This window comes from Sus scrofa, chromosome 12, assembly GCF_000003025.6.
Source record: "Sus scrofa isolate TJ Tabasco breed Duroc chromosome 12, Sscrofa11.1, whole genome shotgun sequence".
NCBI lineage: Eukaryota > Metazoa > Chordata > Mammalia > Artiodactyla > Suidae > Sus > Sus scrofa.
In genome coordinates this window covers 42,898,560-42,922,997 of record NC_010454.4, presented here as the reverse complement: position 1 = coordinate 42,922,997, position 24,438 = coordinate 42,898,560, and the positions used below count along the sequence as shown (strand labels likewise).

The 24,438-nt window shown below is 41.0% G+C and overlaps 1 protein-coding gene across 1 annotated transcript in view; it reads left to right on the top strand.

Annotated features, from left to right (window-relative positions):
• Positions 2,560 to 24,438, top strand: part of ATAD5 (ATPase family, AAA domain containing 5) — a 45,734-nt gene continuing 23,855 nt past the window's right edge. The window contains exons 1-6 of the mRNA XM_021067456.1: positions 2,560 to 3,016; positions 5,125 to 7,037; positions 8,365 to 8,473; positions 15,171 to 15,326; positions 16,560 to 16,686; positions 17,236 to 17,317. Coding sequence (XP_020923115.1) covers positions 2,969 to 3,016; positions 5,125 to 7,037; positions 8,365 to 8,473; positions 15,171 to 15,326; positions 16,560 to 16,686; positions 17,236 to 17,317 — 2,435 coding nt within the window. The 5' untranslated portion in view covers positions 2,560 to 2,968. The remainder of the gene's footprint in view (positions 3,017 to 5,124; positions 7,038 to 8,364; positions 8,474 to 15,170; positions 15,327 to 16,559; positions 16,687 to 17,235; positions 17,318 to 24,438) is intronic.

Here is a 24,438-nt window from a genome sequence, read left to right as displayed (position 1 = left end):
TTTCCATCTGGCTTCTTTTACTCAGCAGAGGGATTCTGAGGTGCATCCATGTCATTTTGTGTAGTAATACATCATTTTTACTGCTGAGTAGCAGTATTCTACGGTATGGATATATCACAATGTGTTTATTAATTTATCCCTTGATGGGTTGTTCTTAGTTTTTTACTATTACAAATAAAGCTGCTATGAACATTTGTGTCCGAGTCTTTTTTGTTTTTTGTTTTTTTTTAGGGCTGCACCCTTGGCATATGGATGTTTCCAGGCTAGGGGCTGAATTGGATCTGTAGCCATAGGCCTATACCACAGCCACAGGAACCCCAGATCTGAGTTGCATCTGAGACCTACGCCACAGCTTGCAGCGACGCTTGGTCCTTCAACCCACTGAGGGAGGCCAGGAATACTAATCAGGTTCTTAACCTGCTGAGCCACAATGGGAACTCCCCTAACACATTTTGCTTTATTTATCACAGCATGAAGTGGCTTGATATGGGATGTCAGCTCCCAGACCAAGGATGGAACCCAGGTCGCAGGGGTGAAAGCGCCAAACCCTAACCACTAGACCACCAGTGACCCTAACACATTTAAATGCTGTTATTTGGAAGAATAAAAAGCACTAGAGACATACCCTATAATCCAGCAATTACATGTGTTCAAGGAGACAAGAATTTTCATTGACTCATGGATAACAGAAAATAGAACTTCAATTGTCCTTACTAAGGAAATGGATCTATAAAATGTGCATAGTTGATCCTGCTGAATAGGGAACTATGTCTGGTCATTTATGGAGCATGATAATGTGAGAAAAAAGAATGTATGCTTGTATGTGTAACTGGGTCACCTTGCTGTACAGTAGAAAATTGACGGAACACTGTAAACCAGCTATAATGGAAAAAATAAAAATCATTATAAAATAAAACGTGCATCATTGGGTCAAATGCTCAGGTATGAAAGGGAATGAATCAGGCCTGAATGTATCATGGATTGACAGCTTTGGAAAACTGAAGAATGAAAAAAAGTAAATTGCTAAGTGATGTTTACATTGTTACTCTTTTTTTTTCCCCCAGTAGTGTGCAGGGACTTGCTGTGGGATCTTAGTTCCCAGACCAGGGATGGAACTAGGGCCAAAGCAGTAAAAGCACCTAATCCCAACCATTAGACCATCAGGAACGCCCCTATATTGCTAACTTTCATGTAAAGGAAGACAAAATGAAAGGCTTTTCTATGGATACATATACGTTCGTAAAAGTATTAATAAAGGCTGCAGTGGTATCCACGGAATAGGTGATATTGGCTACCTTTAGAGTGAAGAGACTGAGTTTTGGGGTGGAAATCAAGGACACTTTCAGATTTTTTTCTGTAATTTTCTAATTGATTTTTCCTCCTTTTCCTCCTCCCTGCTCTTGCTCCTCCTTTTTCTCATTCTCCTCTCCCTCCTCCTTGAGTGGTTGGTGTTCCCATACCCAGTGGGTTATTAAAAAAACAAACCATAACAACAAAAGAGTTTATATTTAGTGCAATCTCCCTAAAAACCACATCCAAGGCAAATAATTTTCAAAGGAAAAGTAACTACCATTTATTTCATCGGAAAAATTTGTACCCTTCATGTTGTCCAGACATAAACCATACACACAGACAATAATGTGAACAGTTAAAATCAGTTTGCATAACCCGACCTAACAAGGTGGCTTCCCGTTAATATTTGATAGGTACATTTACCTGTTTTGTTTCAGCCCTTACATATCCTGCAGATAAAACTATGGACTCAAAGAAAATAAACATACTCTTGTATATTGCAAGTTTAATGTAAAAAAGCAAAGTAAGGCAAATTCATGAAAACAATGAAAATGACGTATGAGATTATCATCACTACAAACTAGCAAACTACAGGTACCCTGCGACAGCTGGAACACACGCCAGCCAGCTGAGGCCATGAACTTGGGCTCCTGGCTTCTTGCTAGGACGAAATCCATGGGAAAAAATGCCTCCTGAGCTCAATTAGGGGTAAAGGTCAATTCTCGGACCCCTAGTAGGTAGCGAGGTAGGTCGCTTGCCAAAGTAACATTTTAAGTCGTGTGGAAGGAGTGTAATCAACAGCTATTCCCTTTCCTGTATTTTTCGAATTTACACTTAAATGGGACTAGTCTAGGTCGTCAAAAGTCTAGGGTTTTAATTCTGCCACCAACGGACTTTAGTCAAATCACATTCTCATCCGTGAAACTGGGGTGAGGAGTTTGAATCTCCAAAATCTCCGTTACTTTTACTTGTTTTTCAGCCGAACAGGTGGAATATGGACGTTTCGGGGCCAGGGATGGAATCCCAGCCGCAGCTGAGACGTACCCCACATACTCTGTATTTTGCAGCTACGGCCAGGCGAGATCCTTAGCCTATTGCGCCCGACAGGGGGATCGAACCGCTACTCATCAGCGACCAGAGCGGTTGCGGAAAACAACGATCCCAGCTACGTTTAGAGCCAAATGAATAATCCCGCCTCCGGCAGTTTCGCCTAAGAACCATTTTGGCCTTCTCGGCTCACCGTCCGCGCAGCCTCCGGAAGCGATCTAAGCTCCGCCCCCTGCGCTCCGGACGGCGCGAAAACCCAATTGACAAGAATTCCCTGGGAAGCCCGCGGGTTGGGTCTACGTTTGGCCTGGTTTTCCCTCCGAGGTCCTGGGCCCGACGTCGGAATTGGAGTGTCCTCGTTGGAGGTACCCCCCACCGACCGCGCTACAGGGTCCTCTTCGCGCTTTCTCACCACCTCTTCCCGCGTTCGAGTCAGCTGAGCTCTCGGCCCAGCCTTTGCGACCACCCGGGCGGTGGACGCGGGGGGTTCCAGGCAGACCCCGCGGCCCAGCTTCTTGCTCCCGTTGGAGCAGGCTGCCTCCATGGCCTCCAGACAGGTCGGACCGGGCTGCGTAAGGTCCTAGGAGCTGGGATTCCGGGAAGCAGGGAGCATGGTGGGGTCCTGGCCATGGCGGCTGCAGCTGCCACCCCTCCGGTGAGGGATTACGAGATTGAGGTGAGCTTGAGTATCTCTATTTGTTGGAGGTGGGTGAAAGAGGGTTCTGATCTAGGATCTATGAGGGGAAAGAAGGGACCTGGTGAGGCCCCTTTGTTGTGTCTTTGGGTGGAACAGTCGCTGGAGTGTGTCCTAAAGCCGCGGTAGGTACCCATAAACATTAGGATTGAGGATGTTGAGGGGCCTAGTTAAGGACCAGTTTATAGATCCTGAAATGTTCCTGAAACTTGATAATTTGGACTAGTGAAATGTCATGGAGTCTTCCAGGGTCAAGTCTGGATAAGGAATCACAGAACTTTAGCGTGGAAAAGAATCTTTTTGTCCACCCACCTGTGCTAGGAATAGCACTTGGTGTGTCACTACAGGAATCAAACAAGGTACATAATTTAAAAATCACTTTCTCATTGCTCTAGAACTTAAGATACTGCAGGAAGAAGTCTCAGCTTGGTATGCTGTTTATTCTTATGTGTTCTAGTTTCAGTGAAATGCACTAAAGAGATTCTAATGTCATAAAGTAGTGGAGTATCATCAAGTAGACAATTTTGCTATATTTTCACACCTTTTCATCCCAAGCTAGCCTTGTAACTGACATATGCATACTGGTGTCATTGAAGTGAGCCAAGACATAGGTTCACTCACTGAACTGGGACTGTTTCTTACTTTTTAGTATTGAGTACTTTTGGGAGTTCCTGTTGTGGCTCAGTGGTAATGAACCTGTCTAGTGTCCATGGGGTTGCAGGTTCAATTCCTGGCCTTGCTCAGTGGGTTAAGGATCTGGCATGGCTGTGGCTGTGGTGTAGGCTGGCAGCTGCAGCTCCAGTTTGACCTCTGGCCCGGGAACTTTCATTTGCTGTAGGTGCGGCCCTAAAAAGCAAAAATAAATAAATAGAATTGAGTACTTTTTGCCTTCTTGTTAATATTTGTTATGCAGATGCTTGTTTGCTGGATCAAGGCAGTTGCTGGGTTTGTCTTGGGTGTGAAGAATTTTTGATAACTTGAATTACGCAATTCTTGCTTTTTGTTTGGTCAGTTTCTGAATCTTTTTGTTACAATTTCTTCTTTTGGTGCCCTGCTTAGAGTACTATTTCAGGGCACCAAATATTGTTTAGTATTGTGACAGTAAAGGCCTTATACACATTATTTTACCTAATAGCAATCCTGTGTTGAGGTGTTATTATCTGTATTCTAAAGATGAGAGAAAGTTAAGAATTAAAAGTTGAATTAAGGTAGAAAAATAAATTAGAAAATTAAAAGTAATTTGCTTAGGGTCCCATGCTGGTAGCTTTCAGAGCCAGCACTCAAACTTAGATCTGCTTGACTCCAGAGCCTCTGGTACCATCTCAGGATAATAATAATACTAACAACTCATTAGCATTTCTTCTAATACATTTACCATTTCATTTTAAGATGTAAAGTTTTAATCTGTCTCTCTTTTGCCTCATGTTTATCCAAATGGTTAGAAATTTGCCCCAATGCTATGTATTAACTTCTTTGCCCACTAACTTGAGTGTAACTATTGTTACATTTATATATACCAAAGTCTTAAATATACATGTATCCTTTTCTAGTTTTTGTGTCCATTCTGTTAAGTTGCCTGCCTATTCATGTCACACATTCTTTCTTTTTCTTTTTTTTTTTTTTTTTTTGGTCTTTTTAGGACTACCCACGGGATATGGGGGTTCCCAGGCTAGGGACTGAATCAGAGCTGTAGTCACTGGCCTACACCACAGCCACAGCAATGCCAGATCTGAGCCATATCTGTGATCTACACCACAGCTCACAGCAACACTGGATCCTTAACCCACTGAGCAAGGCCAGGAATTGAACCTGCATCCTCATGGATACTAGTCGGGTTCATTGTCACTGAGCCACAATGGGAACTCCTAAAGCTCTTTTTCCCCCTAGTATATCATGTATATCAACTAAGGGAAGCTTCCTTTTTTTGTCCCATTACATAAAATAATAGATCCATGTTTAACATTTATGTTTTGAACTCCATATGCCACGGGGTGCCTAAAAAAGAAAAAAATACAATAGAATAAAATAAAATTTATGTTTTGTAGTATTTTGCTTGAAATAAGTGCTTTTTCCTTCTTTTAAATTGATAGGCATGCAAGAAGCGAAGGAAAGATGATGACAGAACTTCTTGTAAAACAATTACAAAATATTTATCACCAGTCAGGAAAACTGGAGACAGGGTTTTCTCTCCACCAAAATCCAGTAACATTCTGGATTATTTTAGAAAGACTTCACCCACAAATGAGAAGACCCAGACAGCAAAAAAGTACAAGATAAAGTCATCCACACCATTGCCTGCTGACCGTGGCAAAGCCTGTAAAACACCTTTGGAAATGTCCTCAAATACAGAGTGTAAGAAGAGAGGAAAGAGGCTTAATTTATCTCCTCAACTAAATAGTATGAAACCTGAAAATGAATCTCCAGTTGAAATTAATAGCAATGATAGCAAAGAAGACGCCAGTTTAAATAACGATTTTGTGGAAAGTCGTAGTTCTGCTTTACTCTATAAGAAACATGTAAAGGTACTTGAAGAAAGAATTCAAGATCTCCAAAAACAATCAAACACTTTTACCTCCAAAAAAAGTTGTAGGAAAGTGAATCCTGAACAAAAGCCCTCAAAAAATGATTGTAGAAAATTGAGAAAAAGGAAGCACAGAGATGTAATCGATCTATACGAAAGTTTACCCTTGGCAGAGGAACGAAATCTCCTTAAAAGCGACGGTAGAGGTAGTAAACAGGTGATGCCTTCTCTAACCAATGAAATCCAAAGTACTGCAAATGATGTGGCCTCCAGAGACAATATAACTAAAACAGCCCAGTTAAATGATAGTATAATAACTGTTTCGTACGAGGAATTTTTAAAAAGTCACGAGGAAAATCAAGTGGAACAGACACCAGACTCTACAGTGTCAATGTGTGTTCCTTCTGAAGCTGCTGAAGATATCATCACAAGTGGTATGAGTGACACAGAAACCTATGAAATTTCCCAACAGATAGGCTGTAAGACAGTCACTGTTCTTGCGCAAGTCCACCCCATTCCCCCCAAAAAGTCAGGGAAAATACCCTCAATTTTCTTGAAACAAAAGCAGGTGGAAGTGGAAAGTAGTCTGTCTGATCCAGAGAATGAACAGACAATTCAGAAAAGAAAATCGAATGTTGTTATCCATGAGGAAGAATTGGAATTGGCAGTGTTGGAACCTGGAAGTTCTGAGGCCGCGAAACCAAAATGCACTCTAGAAGAAAGACAACAGTTTATGAAAGCATTTAGGCAGCCCGAATCAGATGCACTGAAAAATGGAGTCAAAAAGTCTGATAAGCAGAAAGAAATCAATGAAAAATCCTTAAGTGAGGAAGGAAGAGACAGTAATTCTAGAAAAATCATGGAAAATCCGAATATCCAAATGGTTTCAGATAATGGCAGTTCACACACTGGGAAGGGACGTTCTCCTAAGGAGAAAAGTAAAAAGTCAAAGAAAAAGAATAAAAAAACATTAGCTACCGGCGCTGCTCCAGGTGAAAATAGAGAGGGAAATACTCAACAGAAAGAAACAACTTTTTCCTTTAAAGAGAAGCCAAGTCAAAACAGGCTTAGAATGAGTTTAAGACAGAAGAAAACAGAAGTTTGCAAAAACGGCATATTATTTAACAGTGGAAGCCTTGTTTGTGAAGATGCAGTAAATGATGACCCTTTGAAGATTTCCTCTCCATATGATAGTAAGTCTTCAAAGAAAACCAGCCTGCCAGTTAAGGATAAGGTGATACACTCTAAAGCTGAAACCGAAGATAGCTTGGTAGATGTTTCCACACCCAAATCAACCAGAAGATCTGTAAGAAGTAGCAGCACGCCTCCTACAATAATCATTAGAGGGACTGATTCCAAAGAGTCCCAGGATGATAGTCTAGTAAAAGCTTCTACTCCCAAAGCAGCCAACTTATCAGAAAAGCATAGCTTATATACAGCGGAGTTAATAACAATACCCTCTGATTCAGAGAGCCCTATAAGGTAAAGTTTTGTTTTGTTCTGAAGTTCTAAATATTCTGTGTATATTATTAGATGCAAAGGAAAATGCTTCAAGGGCCAGAGAGTTTTTTGGTTTTTTTTTTTTTTCCTAGAAATTTACAAGAGAAAAAGAAAACAGGATTTCAAAAATGCTGCTTTCCATATTTAATACTAAGTCATTCTCGATTTCAGAAGAATGCTGGATGTGTTTTAGATGAGTTTTAAACTCGTATCACGATTGCTAATTTCTGGAGAAATATCCTTCAAATATGAATTCTTTCCATTTAACAAACATTAAAAATAAATCACAGGAGGAGTTCCCAGGGTGGCTCAGTGGTTAATGAACCTGACTAGTATACATGAGGACATGGGTTCAATCCCTGGCCTTGCTCAGTGGGTTAAGGATCTTGCTGAGAGCTGTGGTGTAGGTTGCAGACGTGAATGTGGCATTGCTGTAGCTGTGGCATAGGCCAGCAGCTGCACCGCTGATTCAACCCCTAGCCCAGGAACTTCCGTATGCCACGGATGTGGCCATGTAAAAAAACAAGAAAGAAAGAAAAATAAATCATAGAACTTTATTTAGGTAAACTGAGCCATATTATACTGTGAAGTATTCACTTGCATGCTGGTTCTGGCTAATATAAGAGGGATCTTAGAGGCTAATTTTCTGTAAAGCTTATGGTTTATAAAAGGAAATTTTGCAGAGTTCTCATCGTGGTGGAGTGGAAATGAATCCGACTAGGAACCATGAGGTTGCGGGTTCAATCCCTGGCCTTGCTCTGTGGGTTAAGGATCCGGCGTTGCCGTGAGCTGTGGTGTAGGTTGCAGGTGCGGCTCGGATCCCGCGTTGCTGTGGCTCTGGTGTAGGCTGGCAGCTACAGCTCTGATTGGACCCCTAGCCTGGGAACTTCCATATGCCATGGGTACGTCTCTAAAAGGACAAAAGACAAAGAAAAAAAAGGGATATTTTATAGGAGTTCCCCTGGTGATGCAATGGGTTAAGGAACTGGCATTGTCACTGCTGTAGCTCGGGTTGCTGCTGTGACACGGGTTCAATCCCTGGCTCTAGGAACTTCCACATGCTGCTGTTGCCACAAAAAAGAAACAAAAAAGGAAACTATGTTTTCTCTTGAGTTTAGCTTACTTTTGAATCAGTAGTTTGAAACTAATTGGGGCGGGTGTTTTTGGTTTTGTTTTCGATTTCAGAACTGTCTAGAAATTGGAGCCCTGGTTGGTTATTTGCTATAGTTATTTGAAATTCTTCCACATTATAACCATGAAAGTGTTTGAGTATCTTTTTGCTTTTTGTTTTTTGTTTTTTCTTTTTCAGAATGAAATTCACCAGAATTAGTACTCCCAAAAAATCTAAGAAAAAATCTAAGAAAAGATCTAAGAAATCTGAAGCAGCTGATGAAGATTTTATGACTCAGCCTAGAAAGGTAATTGAAATACTAGGAAGTTCTGTAACTGATATTCTTTTTTCTAATACTACTACTATTGGAAGGAAGAGGTCAAAAGAAGATTCACATATTTCATAGGCTGGTTATGTATTGGTTCTCACTGTTATTTCATTCCTCTAGTTGGCTTATTAAGAGATCAGCATATCTTACCGTGAGATGAAAGCAATTGATAGACAGTGTAGGTTACTTAGAAAAAGTTTTCTTTTTCTTTTCTTTTTTTTTTTTTTTTTGTCTTTTTGCTATTTCTTGGGCCGCTCCCGCCGCATATGGAGGTTCCCAGGCTAGGGGTCCAATCAGAGCTGTAGCTGCTAGCCTACACCAGAGCCACAGCAACGCGGGATCCGAGCCGCACCTGCAACCTACACCACAGCTCACGGCAACGCCAGACCCTTAACCCACTGAGCAAGGCCAGGGATCAAACCCACAACCTCATGGTTCCTAGTCGGATTCGTTAACCACTGCGCCACGACGGGAACTCCCCAGAAAAAGTTTTCTTAGAGATACGGTCCAGTTAGTTTCCTTAAGGCTGCTTATTAAAACAAGCATGATTGAATTTTTGGTTAATTTCTATAGATGAGAGGCTGAAAAATGGGAGTCTTTCCACCTTGGTACTGTTATCATTATAAACTGGTTAATTTTTTTGTTGTGGGGATGGTCTTGTGCATTATAGGATGTTTACCAGTGACTCTGGGTTCTACTCACGAGATACCAGTAGCACTCCAACTCCCCCAGCTATGACAACCCAAAATATCGCCAGACATTGCTAAATATCCCCTGGAGGGAAAAATCACCCTGAGTTGAAAGCTACTATCCTAAGGGAAAAGGTAGGATATATAAGAATAGTTTAGCTGCTTTTGCAGGGTAAGCTGCTTAGACCCTCCTTGAGAAAACTGACTAGATTCTCTCCAGGGCGGGAGTAGGTACAAGTGTATGTGTTTTGAAAACGCCTCCAAGGTGATTCTGATAGAATCCTTGGGTGAAAGCCACTGCCACAAAAAGTTGGTATCTCTTGTTTTTATTTAACAGCTGTCTTTTTTTTTTTTTTTTTTTTTTTGACTACTTACAGCCTTTAGGTACTATGCTTATTACTCTGATGATACAATAATGATATTTGACCTTATTTTGAAGGACATTGTCTCCAAGGGAGGTCAAAACATTTTTAAGCATTGTTGCCGTGATATATGGTGGAATTTAAGCTGAGAGTAGGGGGAAGGCTGATAAGTAGGGAGAGAGTAGGGAGCTGTGAGATGGGCGTGCCTGATGGAGTCAGGAGTAACCAAGTAAGACCTGGAAGGGTGGGCAGCTAGTTGAGAAAGGAGGGGGTTGGAAATGACTATTTTTTGAGGTGTTAGGATTATGGTTGATGTTAATTTTCTTGATGTTTCTGTTTTCTGTTTTTCATATATATGAACTTTAAAAAACTTATCAGAAAAATAACTATTAGGAGTTCCTGTTGTAGCTCAGCGGAAATGAATCTGACTAGCATCCATGAGGATGCGGGTTCCATCCCTGGCCTCACTCAGTGGGTTAAGGATCTGGTGTTGCTGTGAGCTGTGGTATAGGTTGCAGATGTGGCTCCGATTTGGAGTTGCTGTGGCTGTGGTGTAGGCCAGCAGCTACAGCTCTCATTTGACCCCTAGCCTGGGAACCTCCATATGCCATGGGTGGAGCCCTAAAAAGACAGATAAAAAAAAAGAAAAATAACTACTAGCAAAAACTTTTTTTCTTTATTTTAAAATTATAGTTGATTTTCAGTGTTGTGCCAATTTCTGCTGAATGAAAAACAGATTTCAAATAATAGCAGAACTACTTGCCAAAGTGCATGTATTTTTTTTCACACATTCACTAAAATCTATCTCTTTGTTAACTGTTTCAATAACTGAGGTGGCTAATTTAGGTGGATCATTTTGAATACTAATTTATCTTAAAGTTCATCAGCCTGTCAAAAATTTTGCTAGCAAAACAGCAGAATCTGTCACACTGATAGTATAAAGCAAATCTTTAATATTCCTAACCTTCTTTATGTTTTGAATATCTATGCCTATTCTTTTTAATGTTTTTTAAAGACGTCATAAAAGTTTTAAAAAACAGTAAATATTTGTTTCAAGAAAAGAGTTGTTTATAAATTCAAAGGGAAAATTCTTTCATTTTCTTTCTCCTCTCTAGTGGTGACCCACTTTTTTGTCTGTATTTGTTTGTTTATTTTTCTTTTTTCTTTTTTTGGGCTGCGCCATGGCACATGGAGCTCCCTGGCCAGGGATCAGATCTGAGCCGCAGCAGTGAACCAAGCTGCAATAGTGCTGGATCCACTGTGCCAGGCCAGGGATTGAACCTGTGTCCTAGCACTACCCAAGTTGCTGTTGATCTTGTTGCACCACAGTGGAAGCTCCTGTTTATTTTTATTTTTAATTTAGTTTTTATTTATTTATTTTTAATTTTTTTTTTTTTGTCTTTTTGTCTTTTTGTTGTTGTTGTTGTTGTTGTTGTTGTTGTTGTTGCTATTTCTTGGGCCGCTCCCGCGGCATATGGAGGTTCCCAGGCTAGGGGTTGAATCGGAGCTGTAGCCACCGGCCTACGCCAGAGCCACAGCAACACAGGATCCGAGCCGCGTCTGCGACCTACACCACAGCTCACGGCAATGCCGGATCGTTAACCCACTGAGCAAGGGCAGGGACCGAACCCGCAACCTCATGGTTCCTAGTCGGATTCGTTAACCACTACGCCACGATGGGAACTCCTTAATTTAGTTTTTTATGGTGTAGTATAGTTGATTTACAATGTTATTTTCAGATGTGCAGCAAAGTGATTGATTTATACATACATATATATCTGTTTTTTTTCATATTGTTTTCCCTTATAGGTTATTACAAAATATTGAGTAGCATTCCCTATGCTATACAGTAGATCCTTGGTTATGTATTTTATATATAGTAGTGTGTATATGTTAATCTTAAACTCCTAATTTATCCCCCTCCACCACCCTCTTTCCCCCTTGTTAACCAGAAATTTATTTTCTGTATCTGTGGGTCTGCTTATGTTTTGTATGTAAATTTCATCTGTAGCCTTTTTTTTTTTTTTTAGATTCCGCAAATAAGTGATATCATGGTATTTGTCTTTCTCTCTCTGAGTTACTTCTCTTAGGATGAAAATCTTTGGGTCTATCTATGTTGCTGCAAATGGCATTATTTCATTCTTTTTATGGCTGAGTATTCCACTCTGTGTGTGTCTATGTATGTGTGTGTATATGTGTGTGTGTGTGTGTGTGTGTGTACAATCACATCTTTTTCATCTGTTGATGGACATTTAGTTTGCTTCCATGTCTTGGCAATTGTAAATAGTACTGGTGTGAACATAGGGGTGCATGTTTTTTTTTTTTTGCTTTTTAGGGCCACACTTGTGTCATATGGAAGTTCCCGGGCTGGGAGTCAAATTGGAGCTGCAGCTGCTGGCCATAGCACAGCCACAGCAATGCTGGGTCTGAGCCACTTCTGTGACCTTCGCCACAGCTCATGGCAACAGTGGATCTTTAACCACTGAGTGAGGCCATGGATTGAACCCAGATCCTCATGGATACTGGTTGGATTTGTTTTCCCTGAGCCACAGGGGGAACTCCATGTTGTCCTTTTTTTTTTTTTTTTTTTTTTTTTTTTTTTTTTTTGTCTTTTTGCTATTTCTTTGGGCCGCTCCTGCGGCATATGGAGGTTCCTAGGCTAGGGGTCCAATCGGAGCTGTAGCTGCCAGCCTACACCGGAGCCACAGCAACGTGGGATCCGAGCCGTGTCTGCAACCTACACCACAGCTCACGGCAACGCCGGATCATTAACCCACTGAGCAAGCGCAGGGATCGAACCCGCAACCTCATGGTTCCTAGTCGGATTCGTTAACCACTGCGCCACGACGGGAACTCCCATGTTGTCCTTTTAAATTATGGTTTTCTCTGGATGTGCTCTGTCAGTGGACATTTAGATTATTTCTGGCAATCTTCTTTTTCCCCCTCTTTTTTTTTTTTTTTAAATCACATCCTTAGCATATGGAAGTTCCCAGGCCAGGGATTGAATCTGAGCTGCAGGTGTGACCTGAGCCAGATCCTTAACTCACTGCACTATAGAAGGAACTCCGCTTGCTTTGTGTTCTTTTTTTTTTTTTTTTTTTTTGTCTTTTGTCTTTTTGTTGTTGTTGTTATTGTTGCTATTTCTTGGGCCGCTCCCGCGGCATATGGAGGTTCCCAGGCTAGGGGTTGAATCGGAGCTATAGCCACCGGCCTACGCCAGAGCCACAGCAACGCGGGATCCGAGCCGCGTCTGCAACCTACACCACAGCTCACGGCAACGCCAGATCGTTAACCCACTGAGCAAGGGCAGGGATCGAACCCGCAACCTCATGGTTCCTAGTCGGATTCGTTAACCACTGCGCCACAACGGGAACTTGCTTTGTGTTCTTAATCCAAATGTAAAAATCTGTAGAACTCAGAATATGCAAAACACATTATCTGGAAGATAATATTTAAATATACAGATCACTTAGTGCATCAATGGCAGTGCTAAACCTGGAGGCCAGACTTCTTTTTGGCTTTTCTTTCTTTTTTTTTTTTTTTGGTCTTTTTGCTATTTCTTGGGCCGCTCTAGCAGCATATGGAGGTTCCCGGGCTAGGGGTTGAATCGGAGCTGTAGCCACTGGCCTACGCCAGAGCCACCGCCACGCAAATCCAAGCCATGTCTGAGACCTACACTACAGCTCACAGCAACACCGGATCCTTACCCTACTGAGCAAGGCTGGGTATTGAACCCAAAACCATGGTTCTCATGGTTCCTAGTCGGATTCATTAACCACTGAGCCACGACAGGAACTCCTTTTTTTTGGCTTGTTGTCTTTTGTTTTTGTTTTTAGGGCCGCACCCATGGCCTATGGAGGTTCCCAGGCTAGGGGTCTAATCTGAGCGGTAGCCGCTGATCTACGCCAGAGCCACAGCAACACCGGATCCGAGCTGTGTCTGCGACCTACACCACAGCTCACAGCAATGCTGGATCCTTAACCCACGGATCAAGGCCAGGGATCAAACCCACAACCTCATGGTTCTTGGATTCATTTCTGCCACGCCATGAGGAGAACTCATGGAGGTCAGAATTTATTGTTATCTAGTGCTCTTTGTGCTACCTTTCAACCTCTCTCCAAAGGATTCAGCCTAAAAGTGAATGAAGTCAGAGAATAGATGCCATGAAAATGATGGGGAAATAACCAGTAATTCTCATGTATGCAGACTTCTACTACAGTCATCTTTCTGAGTGTTTTTCACAAATATAATTCTATTTATCTGAAGAGATTTCAAGTATGAAAGGAAAATCAAGATAACTAGACACATTTTAATTTCATCTCCTTGCCAAGAGCCTTGAATAACCATTTTGGGTGGTCTTTTATTTAGTGTTACCTGTGGCTATATTTTTCTGTTATATTTAATGGACTTTTTTTTCTTCTTCTGACTTTCTGTTTCTTTAGGGCCCCACCCATGGCATATGGAGGTTCCCAAGCTAGGGGTCGAATTGGAGCTATAGCTGCTGGTCACACACAGCCACAGCAGTGCACAATCTGAGCTGCGTCTTCGACCTACACCATAGCTCACAGCAACGACAGATCCTTAACCCACTGACTGAGGCCAGGGATTGAACCCAAGTCCTCGTGGATGCTAGCTGTGTTTGTTAACCGCTGAGCCACGATGGGAACTCCAGACTTCATTTTTTAGAGCAGTTTTAGGTTCACGACAAAATTGAGCAGAAGGAGTTCCTGTCGTGGCGCAGTGGTTAACAAATCTGACTAGGAACCATGAGGTTGTGGGTTCGATCCCTGGCCTTGCTCAGTGGGTTAAGGATCCGGCATTGCCGTGAGCTGTGGTGTAGGTTGCAGACGCAGCTCGGATCCCATGTGGCTGTGGCTCTGGCTTAGGCTGGTGGCTACAGCTCCTATTAGACCCCTAGCCTGGGAACCTCCATATGCTGTGGGAAGCGGCCCTAGAAAAAGCAAAAAAAAAACCCCAAAAAACAAAAAACAAAATTGAGCAGAAGGTAGAGATTTCCCATGTAGCCCCTGCTGACACATAGCATAGGCCCCCCACTATCAATATCAGAATAGTACATTTGTTTTCATTGATAAACTTACATTAACACATCATTAACACCCAGTGTCCATAGTTTAAATTAAGGTTCACTCTTGGAGTTCTCATTATTGGCTTAGCAGTAATGAACTTGACTAGTAACCATGAGGATGCAAGTTCGATCCCTGGTCTTGCTCAGTGGGTTAAGGGCACCTTGGTTGCTGTGGCTGTGGTGTGGGCCTGCAGCTACAGTTCCAATTCAACCCTAGCCTGGGAACTTCCATATTCTGTGGGTGCAGCCCTAAAAAGACAAAAAAAGAAAAAAATTAAGGTTCACTCTCGGTGTTGTACATTTTGTGGGTTTAGACAAGTGTATAATGACATGTATCCACCACTGTAGTACCATACAGAGTAGTTTCACTGCCTTAAAAATCCTCTGTGCTCTGCTTGTTCATCCCTTCCTTTCCCTTAAATTGTGGCAGCCACTGATCTTTTTACTGTCTTTAAAGTTTTGCCTTTTGTCTTTTTTTCTGTTATTAAATATAAAATGTTTGCCAGTAACCTTAATTATTATTTCACATTTGTGTTTAGGTAAGCAGTGCTTCAAAAAATGTATCAAAAGCAAAACAATTGATTGAAAAAGCAAAAGCTTTACGCATTAGTAGGTCAAAAGCTACTGAAGAAATGGTGACACCTTTAAGACGTTCATCTAGACATCAGACGCTTCCTGAAAGGTCAGAAACAGAGGTAAGTATTACATGTGCTTATTGACATAATTCTGATCTCTTCTGCTGTTTGAAATGGGAGAAGGAAACCATTATCAAATTATAAGGTAGAGGAGTTCCCATCGTGGCGCAGTGGTTAACGAATCCGACTAGGAACCATGAGGTTGCGGGTTCGGTCCCTGCTCTTGCTCAGTGGGTTAAGGATCCGGCGTTGCCGTGAGCTGTGGTGTAGGTTGCAGACGCGGCTCGGATCCCGCGTTGCTTGTGGCTCTTGGATAGGCTGGTGGCTACAGCTCCGATTTGACCCCTAGCCTGGGAACCTCCATATGCCGCGGGAGCGGCCCAAAGAAATAGCAAAAAAAGACAAAAAAAAAAAAAAATATATATATATATATATATAAGGTAGAAAGAATGTACTTTTCATGGCCATACTCGCAGCTTATGGAAGTTCCTAGGTTGGGGGTTGAATCAGAGCTGCAGCGGAGGCCTATGCCACAGGCATGGCAACACCGGATCTTAGCTGCATCCGAAAACTGCGCCAATCTTGCAGCAATGCCAGATGCTTATCCCACTGAGCGAGGCCAGGGGTTGAACTGCATCCTCACAGAGACAACATCATGTCCTTAACCTGCTGAGCCACAACAGGAACTCCTAGTTGCTTCTTTAAGAAAGAAAACCCATGGGGAGTTCCTTGGTGGCTCAGTGGATTGAGGATTCGGTATTGTCATTGCTGTGGCACAGGTTTGATCCCTGGCCTGGGAACTTCTACGTGCCACAAGTGCAGCAAAAAAAGAAAGAAAAGAAAAAAAAAATCCCATGGTCATCATAAATCCGCTCTTCGAAAATGTGAACTTGTATGATAACAAGCACAGACTACTGCCATTCATATCATACATATATTGTTTTTTAGGGCTGCCCCTGAGGCACATGGAAGTTCCCTGGCTAGGGGTCAAATTGGAGCTAGAGCTGCCGGCCTGTATCACAGCTCATGGCAACGCCATATTCTTAATCCACTGAGTGAGGCCAGGGATTGAACCAGCATCCTCATGGATTCCAGTCAGGCTCCTTACCGCTGAGCCACAATGGGAACTTCCCAGATCATGTATTTTGTCTATCAGATAGTTTGTGACAGGGATATATTTATGGAGTTGCTAATGTAATTATCTTCTTGGTAGCTTCTAGCACTGTAATCCTTTTGAAATTTTAGTAACCCTAATTGTATGTTGTTAAAAATTTTTTTTGTTCTTATTCTTAGAACTCTATAATAATAATAGATTCAAGTCCTACTTCTTTAAAGCATCCTGAGAAAAATCAGAAGAAACTTCAGTGTCTGAATGATGTGCTAGGAAAGAAACTTAACAAGACTTCTAAAAAAGTCCCTGGTAATCAGATTTGATAACGTTGTTGATGCACATTAGAATGTTGGGAGGGATTATATTGTTCTGAATTTTAATTTAATATCCTTTTAATTTCATCTCATCTTTAGAAAATATAACCTTTTAATTATATTAAATATTTCTGTTTTAATGAGTAAAGTTATATAATATAGTGAAGAGTTTTACCATGGGTAACTGAGTGTATTTTAAGTTATTGCATTTCTTTGTATCTATTTAGCCTCAGTTAACTTGGTGGGTCCCAAACCTTACTGATCATCCAAGTCATCTGGGTAAATTTAAAAACTTTTTAAATCTTTAGGTTCTTCCTTGGACATACTGACTAAGAATCTCCAGAGGTGGGAATCAATAGTGTAGTTTTTAAAACTCTTCAGGAGATTCTGATACTGATATCGCCAGGTTGAGAGACCAGCTCATTATATGGAAAATTTTTGGAAAAATTTTTAATTAAAATAGTTTCTAAAGAGTTCAGAAAGTAGTTGGAGGTAAGTGGGGATGATAAACCTTGAAACTAACCTAAGTATTTGTTTTTCTAAGGAAAAATGAAAGTCGCACCTTTGTTTCTTACTAGAAAGACTCAAAAAGCAGCTGATCCTGTCCTTGGTTTTGATGAAAGCAGGTCAGTCTGATAAATATTTTAAAATGCCAAAAGTATTTTATGGAATGTATTTTTTACTTATTCATTTACTTTGATGAGAAAGCATGTAAGTTATCACTTGAAGCTTTAATAAATCCATTTTAGAGGTGACAGTATTGACCACGTACAGCTGCAGTTTGAAGATCTTGGTCTTTTGCAAATATTTTATGACCATCTCTAGACAAAATGTGAAAAAACAAGCAAATACAAAACACCAAAGAGCTGATTTATGAACTTAGTAAATATTTAAATACCTACTGTGGACCAGGCACTATTTTTGATTCCAGGAATATTGTGGAGAATGACACGTTCCCTGTCCTCATGAGGCTTACACTCTGGAGGAAAGGCAATCTATGATTAAACATTAATTGAGCCAACTAATGAAAAGTTGCAGTTGTGTTAAGGAGAGGTACAAAGGTCTAATAAAAGTTGATATTAAGTAGATTTCGTCTGGTCAGGAAAGGATTTGCTGAGGAAATGACATCTGAACAGAAGGATGAGCAGGAGTTCATCATGGGCAGGAGCAGTGTTCCAGCCACAGGGACCAGTCCACACAGTCCCTATGGCAGGAAGGGGCGTGGTAAATCCAGGATGTTGAGGGAATGCCCCTGTGACCTGAGGATGGAAAGCAGGAGTGAAAGGGATGTGGGATTAAGCTGGAGAGGTGGCTGCCAGCCCACGTAGGTGGGGCCTTCAGCCCGTAGGAATTTTGTTGTTATACCAAGAGCAGTGAGAGGCAGTCAGAGGGCTTTAAACCTGAGCATGGACATAAACATTTGGATTTTGAAAGTTCAGTATGACTGCTGGCTTAATTTGGCTATAGTACAAAGGATGGGATGGTGGAGGGATTAGCGTGGACGCAAGAGTCTGGGTGTGAGATGGTGGAGGTGTGGACTCAGGTGTTGGAGACGATGTATGAAAAGATTTTAGGAGATAAATTTCTTTTTTCTTTTTTTAATAATGATTTTTATTTTTTCCATTATAACTGGTTTGCAGTGTTCTGTCAATTTTCTACAGCAAGGTGACCCAGTCACACATACTTGTATACATATTTCTCATATTATCACGCCCTATCGTAAGTGACTAGATGTAGTTCCCAGTGCTATACAGCAGGATCTCATTGCTTATCCACTCCAAAGGCAATGGTTTGCATCTGTTAACCCCAAATTCCTAGTCCATCCCATTCCTTCCTCCTCCCCCTCCCCCTTGGCAACCCCAAGTCTGTTCTCCATGTCCATGATTTTCTTTTCTGTGGAAAGGTTCATTTGTGCCGTATATTAGATTGCAGATGTAGGTGAAATCATACGGTATTTGTCTTTCACTTTCTGACTTACTTCACATAGCATGAGAGTCTCTAGTTCCATCCATGTTGCTGCAAATGACATTATTTTTTCTTTTTTATAACCGAGTAGTATTCCATTGTGTTTGTACACACACACACACACACACACACACCCACCCACTCACATCTTCTTAATCCAGTCATCTGTTGATGGACGTTTAGGTTGTTTCCATGTCTTGGCTATTGTGAATGGTGCTGCAATGAACACGTAGGTGCATGTGTCTTTTTTAAGGAAAGTTACCTCCAGACATATGCCCGAGAGTGGGATTGCTGAATCGTATGGTAGTTCTATGTGTAGTTTTCTAAGGTACTTCCATACTGTTCTCCATGATTGTACCAATTTACATTCCCACCAGCAGTGCAGGAGGGCTCCCTTTTCTCCACACCCCCTCCAGCATTTGTTATTTGTGGACTTATTAATGATGGCTATTCTGACTGGTGTGAGGTGGTACCTCGTGGTACTTTTGATTTGCATTTCTCTAATAATCAGTGATGTTGAGCATGTTTTCATGTGCTTGTTAGCCATCTGTATATCTTCCTTGGAGAAATGTCTGTTCAGGTCTTTTGCCCATTTTTCAATTGGGTTGTTGGCTTTTTTGCTGTTGAGTTATAACGTTGTTTGTATATTTTAGAGATTAAGCTCTTGTCTGTTGCATTATTTGAAGCTGTTTTCTCCCATTATGTAAGTTGTCTTTTTGGTTTTTTTTTTTTTTTTATGGTTTTCTTTGCTGTGCAAAAGCTTGTCAGTTTGATTAGGCCCCACTGGTTTATTTTTGCTTTTATTTCTGTTGCTTTGGGAGACTGACCTGAGAAAACATTTGTAAGGTGGATGTCAGAGAATGTTGTGCCTGTGTTCTCTTCCAAGAGTTTGATGGTGTCTTGTCTTACATTTAAGTCTTTAAGCCATTTTGAGTTTATTTTTGTGCATGGTGTGAGGGTGTGTTCTAGTTTCATTGCTTTGCATGCAGCTCTCCAGTTTTCCCAGCACCACTTGCTGAAAAGACTGTCTTTTTCCCATTTTATGTTCCTGCCTCCTTTGTCAAAGATTAATTGACCGTAGGTGTCTGGGTTTATTTCTGGGTTCTCTATTCTGTTCCATTGATCTGTGTATCTATTTTGGTACCAGTACCATGCTGTCTTTGTTACTGTGGCTTTGTGATATTGCCTGAAGTCTGGGAGAGTTATGCCTCCTGCTTGCTTCTTGTTCCTCAGGATTGCTTTGGCAATTCTGGGTCTTTTTTGTTTGCATATACATTTTTGGATTGTTTGTCCTAGTTCTGTGAAAAATGTCATGGGTAATTTTGATAGGAATTGCATTGAATCTGTAGATTGCCTTGGGTAGTATGGCCATTTTTATAATATTAATTTTTCCAACCCAGGAGCAGGGAATATCTTTCCATTTCTTTGAATCCTCTTTAATTTCCTTGATGAATGTTTCGTAGTTCTCAGCATATAAGTCTTTCACCTCCTTGGTCAGGTTTATTCCCAGGTATTTGATTTTTTTGGGGTGCAATTTTAAAAGGTATTTTTGTATTCATTTTCTAATATTTTATTGTTAGTGTACAGAAATGTGACTGATTTCTAGATGTTAATCTTACATCCTACTACTTTACTGAATTTGCTCATCAGTTTGAGGAGTTTTTGGGTTGAGTCCTTAGGGTTTTCTATATATAGTATCATGTCATCTGCATACGGTGACAATTTTACCTCTTTTCTTCCAATTTGGATACCTTTTATTTATTTATTTATTTTTTGTCTTTTTGCTATTTCTTGGGCCGCTCCCGAGGCATATGGAGGTTCCCAGGCTAGGGGTTGAATCGGAGCTGTAGCCACTGGCCTACACCAGAGCCACAGCAACGTGGGATCCAAGCCGCGTCTGCAACCTACACCACAGCTCATGGCAACGCCGGATCCTTAACCCACTGAGCAAGGCCAGGGATCAAACCTGCAACCTCATGGTTCCTAGTCAGATTCGTTAACCACTGTGCCAGGAAGGGAACTCCCAATTTGGATACCTTTTATTTCTTTTGTTTGTCTGATTGCTGTGGCTAGGACTTCCAATACTATGTTGAATAACAGTGCTGAGAGTGGGTATCCTTGTCTTGTTTCAGATTTTAGTGGGAAGGCTTTCAGCTTTTCTCCATTGAGTATTATATTTGCTGTAGGTTTGTCATAAATGGCTTTTATTATATTAAGATATGTTCCCTCTCTACCCACTTTGGTGAGAGTTTTTATCATGAATGGATGTTGGACTTTGTCAAATGTTTTCTCTGCATCTATTGAGATGATCATGTGGTTTTTGACTTGTCTTTTGTTAATGTGGTGTATGACGTTGATTGATTTGTATTATGTTGAACCATCTTTGTGAACCTGGGATGAATCCCACTTGGTCGATGGTGTATGAGCTTCTTTATGTGTTGTTGGATTCAGTTGGCTAAAATTTTGTTGAGAATTTTTGCATCTATATTCGTCAAAGATATTGGCCTATAGTTTTTTTTGTTTTTTTTTTGTTTTGTTTTTGTCTTTTTGCCATTTCTTGGGCCGCTCCTGCGGCTTATGGAGATTCCCAGGCTAGGGGTCTAATTGGGGCTGTAGCCACCAGCCTACGCCAGAGCCACAGCAACATGGGATCCAAGCCGCGTCTGCAACCTATACCACAGCTCGTGGCAACGCCGGATCCTTAACCCACTGAGCAAGGCCAGGGATCAAACCCTCAACTTCATGGTTCCTAGTAGGATTCGTTAACCACTGGGCCACGACGGGAACTCCTATAGTTTTCTTTTTTGTGCTATTTTTGTCTGGTTTTGGAATTAGGATGTTAGTGGCATCATAGAATGTCTTTGGGAGCGTTCCTTCTTCTTCAACCTTTTGGAAAAGTTTAAGGAGGATGGGTGTAAGTTCCTCTTTACATGTTTGGTAAATTTGCCCGTGAAGCCATCTGGTCCTGGACTTTTATTTGTAGGGAGTGTTTTTATGACATATTCAGTTTCATTTCTAGTGATAGGTCTGTTCAGTTGATCAGTTTCTTCTTGATTCAGTTTTGACAGAGTATAAGTCTCTAGAAAGTGTCCATTTCTTCTAGGTTGTCAAATCTGTTGGCATACAGTTATTCATAGTATTCTCTCACGGTTGTTTGTATTTCTGCAGTGTCTGTTGTGATTAGGAGATAAATTTAAAAGCCCTGATGATTAATTGGACATGGGGGGTGGGGGCGGAGGGAAGGGGAAGGTGAAAAGGAAGGCACACAGATTCTGGGCTCTGCCAGTGGGTGGCACGATGGAGGAAGACCAGGTTTAGGGACATCATGAATTCAGTTTTTATTTATTTATTTTTCCTGTTTCAATTTTATTGAGGTATAATTACATATTATTAAATGCACAAATCTTAAGCATACAGTATTTTATTTTATTTTTTTTATTAGGGCTGCACCTGTGGCATATGGAGGTTCCCAGGCTAGGGGTCAAATCAGAGCTGCACCTGCCGGCCTACACCACAGCCACAGCAATGCGGGATCCAAGCCACATCTTCCACCTGTGCCGCAGCTCGCAGCAACACTGGATCCTTAACCCACTGAGTGAGGACAGGAATCAAACCCACCTCTTCATAGATCCTTGTTGTATTCTTAGCCTCCTGAGCCACAACAGGAGCTCCAAGCATACAGTTTTGATAAACACACTATGTCAAGTTTGTGGCGCAACAGGATCAGTACTTCAGTGGCATGGGTGATGTCTTGGGAGCAGTGGGACCTGGGTTTGATTCCCCAGCCTGGCCCAATGGGTTAAGGATCCAGCATTTCTGCAGGTGCGGCTTAGGCCTCCACTGTGCCTTGGATCTGATCCCTGGCCTGGAAACTCCATGTGCTGTGAGATGGCCAAAAAAGGAAAAAAAAAAAAAGATACCACATCTTTCTTTTACTCCTAAACAACGGTCACTGACTCTGTATCCCCACCAGCACCACCACAACAAAAGGACACCACTGTTCAGATTTCTCTTACATTGATTAGTTTGATTTCCATTGCCATTGGTTAGTCCTGTCTCTTTAGAACTGCCCATAAACTTTCTATGTATATATTTTTGTGTCTAACTGCTTTTGCTTAGTACATAAAAAACATCCATTTAAAATAATTCAAAAAATCAACTTTATTCAGGTATAATATGCAATCAGTTGTATTCACCCATATTAAGTAAACAGTTTGAGGTTTAGCAAATGTACACAGCTATGTAATTGTCACCACAATGAAGATGGAGAACATTTCATCACTCAGAATTTCCCTTGAGCCTCTTTGCAGTTAATCTCTGCCTTCCACTGCCGAAGCTATGCAACGTCCGATTTGCTTTCTGTTCATGTGATTTGCCTTTTCTAGAATTTCATAGCAACAGGAAATCATACAGGAGGTACACTTCTTCCAGTCGAAGAAATATTGCAGTATCAGTAGAAGTCTGTTCTTCTTACTGCCAAATAGTATACCACCATTTGTGTATTCTTTTATTAATGACCATTTTATGATGGATTGTTTCCAGTATTTGGCTATTGTTAATAAGGCTGCTATGAACATTCCTATACACATGTGTGGACAAGTGTTCTTATTTGTCTTGCGTAGATTCGTAGACGTGGAATTACCCTATCGTAAGGTAGGTGCGTGTTTCACATAAGAAGCTGCCCAGCTGTATTCCCCGGAGGTTGGTCATCTTACATTCCCACCAGCAGTATGTGAAAATGGCAGTTGCCGCACATTCTTGCCAGCACTCGGCGTTACCAGACTTTTTAATTTTAGCCATTCTCCTAGGTTTCTAATGATTGTGGGTTTTTCTTTTTTTAATCAAATTTTATATTTTATCAAGGTTTAATTTATATACAGTCAACTATATTTAAGGCATACAATTTAGGGAGTTTTGTCAGTTGTATACACAGTGAAAATCACCACAACTACCGTAAAGACACTGATTTATTTCTCTTCCCCTCCCAAATTCTCCTCATGCTTCTTTGCAGTCCACTCCTTTCTAGTCCCGGCTTCAGTCAAACACCAGTCTCTTTTCTGTATATTAATTTGTATTTTCTAGAATTCTATGTTAGTGAAATCGTAGATATACACTCTTTTTTCTTTGGCTTCCTTCACTCAGTATGATGGTTTTGAGATTTATTCATGCCAAATATATGTATTTCATTGTTTTATTTTTGCTAAGTATTATTCTGTTATATGGATATACCACTTTTTACCTGTGTAGTAGATATTTGGTTTGTTGGTTTTAAGCTACTGTGAATAAAGCTGTTATGAACATTCATGTAGAAGTCTGCTGGGATTTTGATGATGGTTTCGTTAAATTTTTAAATTATTCGGAGGTAATTGATACCCTGACCATACTGAGTTGTCTGATCCAAGAACATGGTATATATCTCTAAGTTTTTAATTTCTTTTATTAGCGTTCTTTGGTTTTTCAGTATAGAGTATAGAGATTTTGTACATGTTGTGTTAAATTTATCTCTTAAGTATTTCATGTATTTAATATTACTGTAATGATATTTTATTTCTTTCTTTTTTTTTTTTTTTTTTTTTTGTCTTTTTTGTCTTTTTGTTGTTGTTGTTGTTGCTATTTCTTGGGCCGCTCCTATGGCATATGGAGGTTCCCAGGCTAGGGGTCGAATCGGAGCTATAGCCACCGGCCTACACCAGAGCCACAGCAACGTGGGATCCGAGCCGCGTCTGCAACCTACACCACAGCTCACGGCAACGCCGGATCGTTAACCCACTGAGCAAGGGCA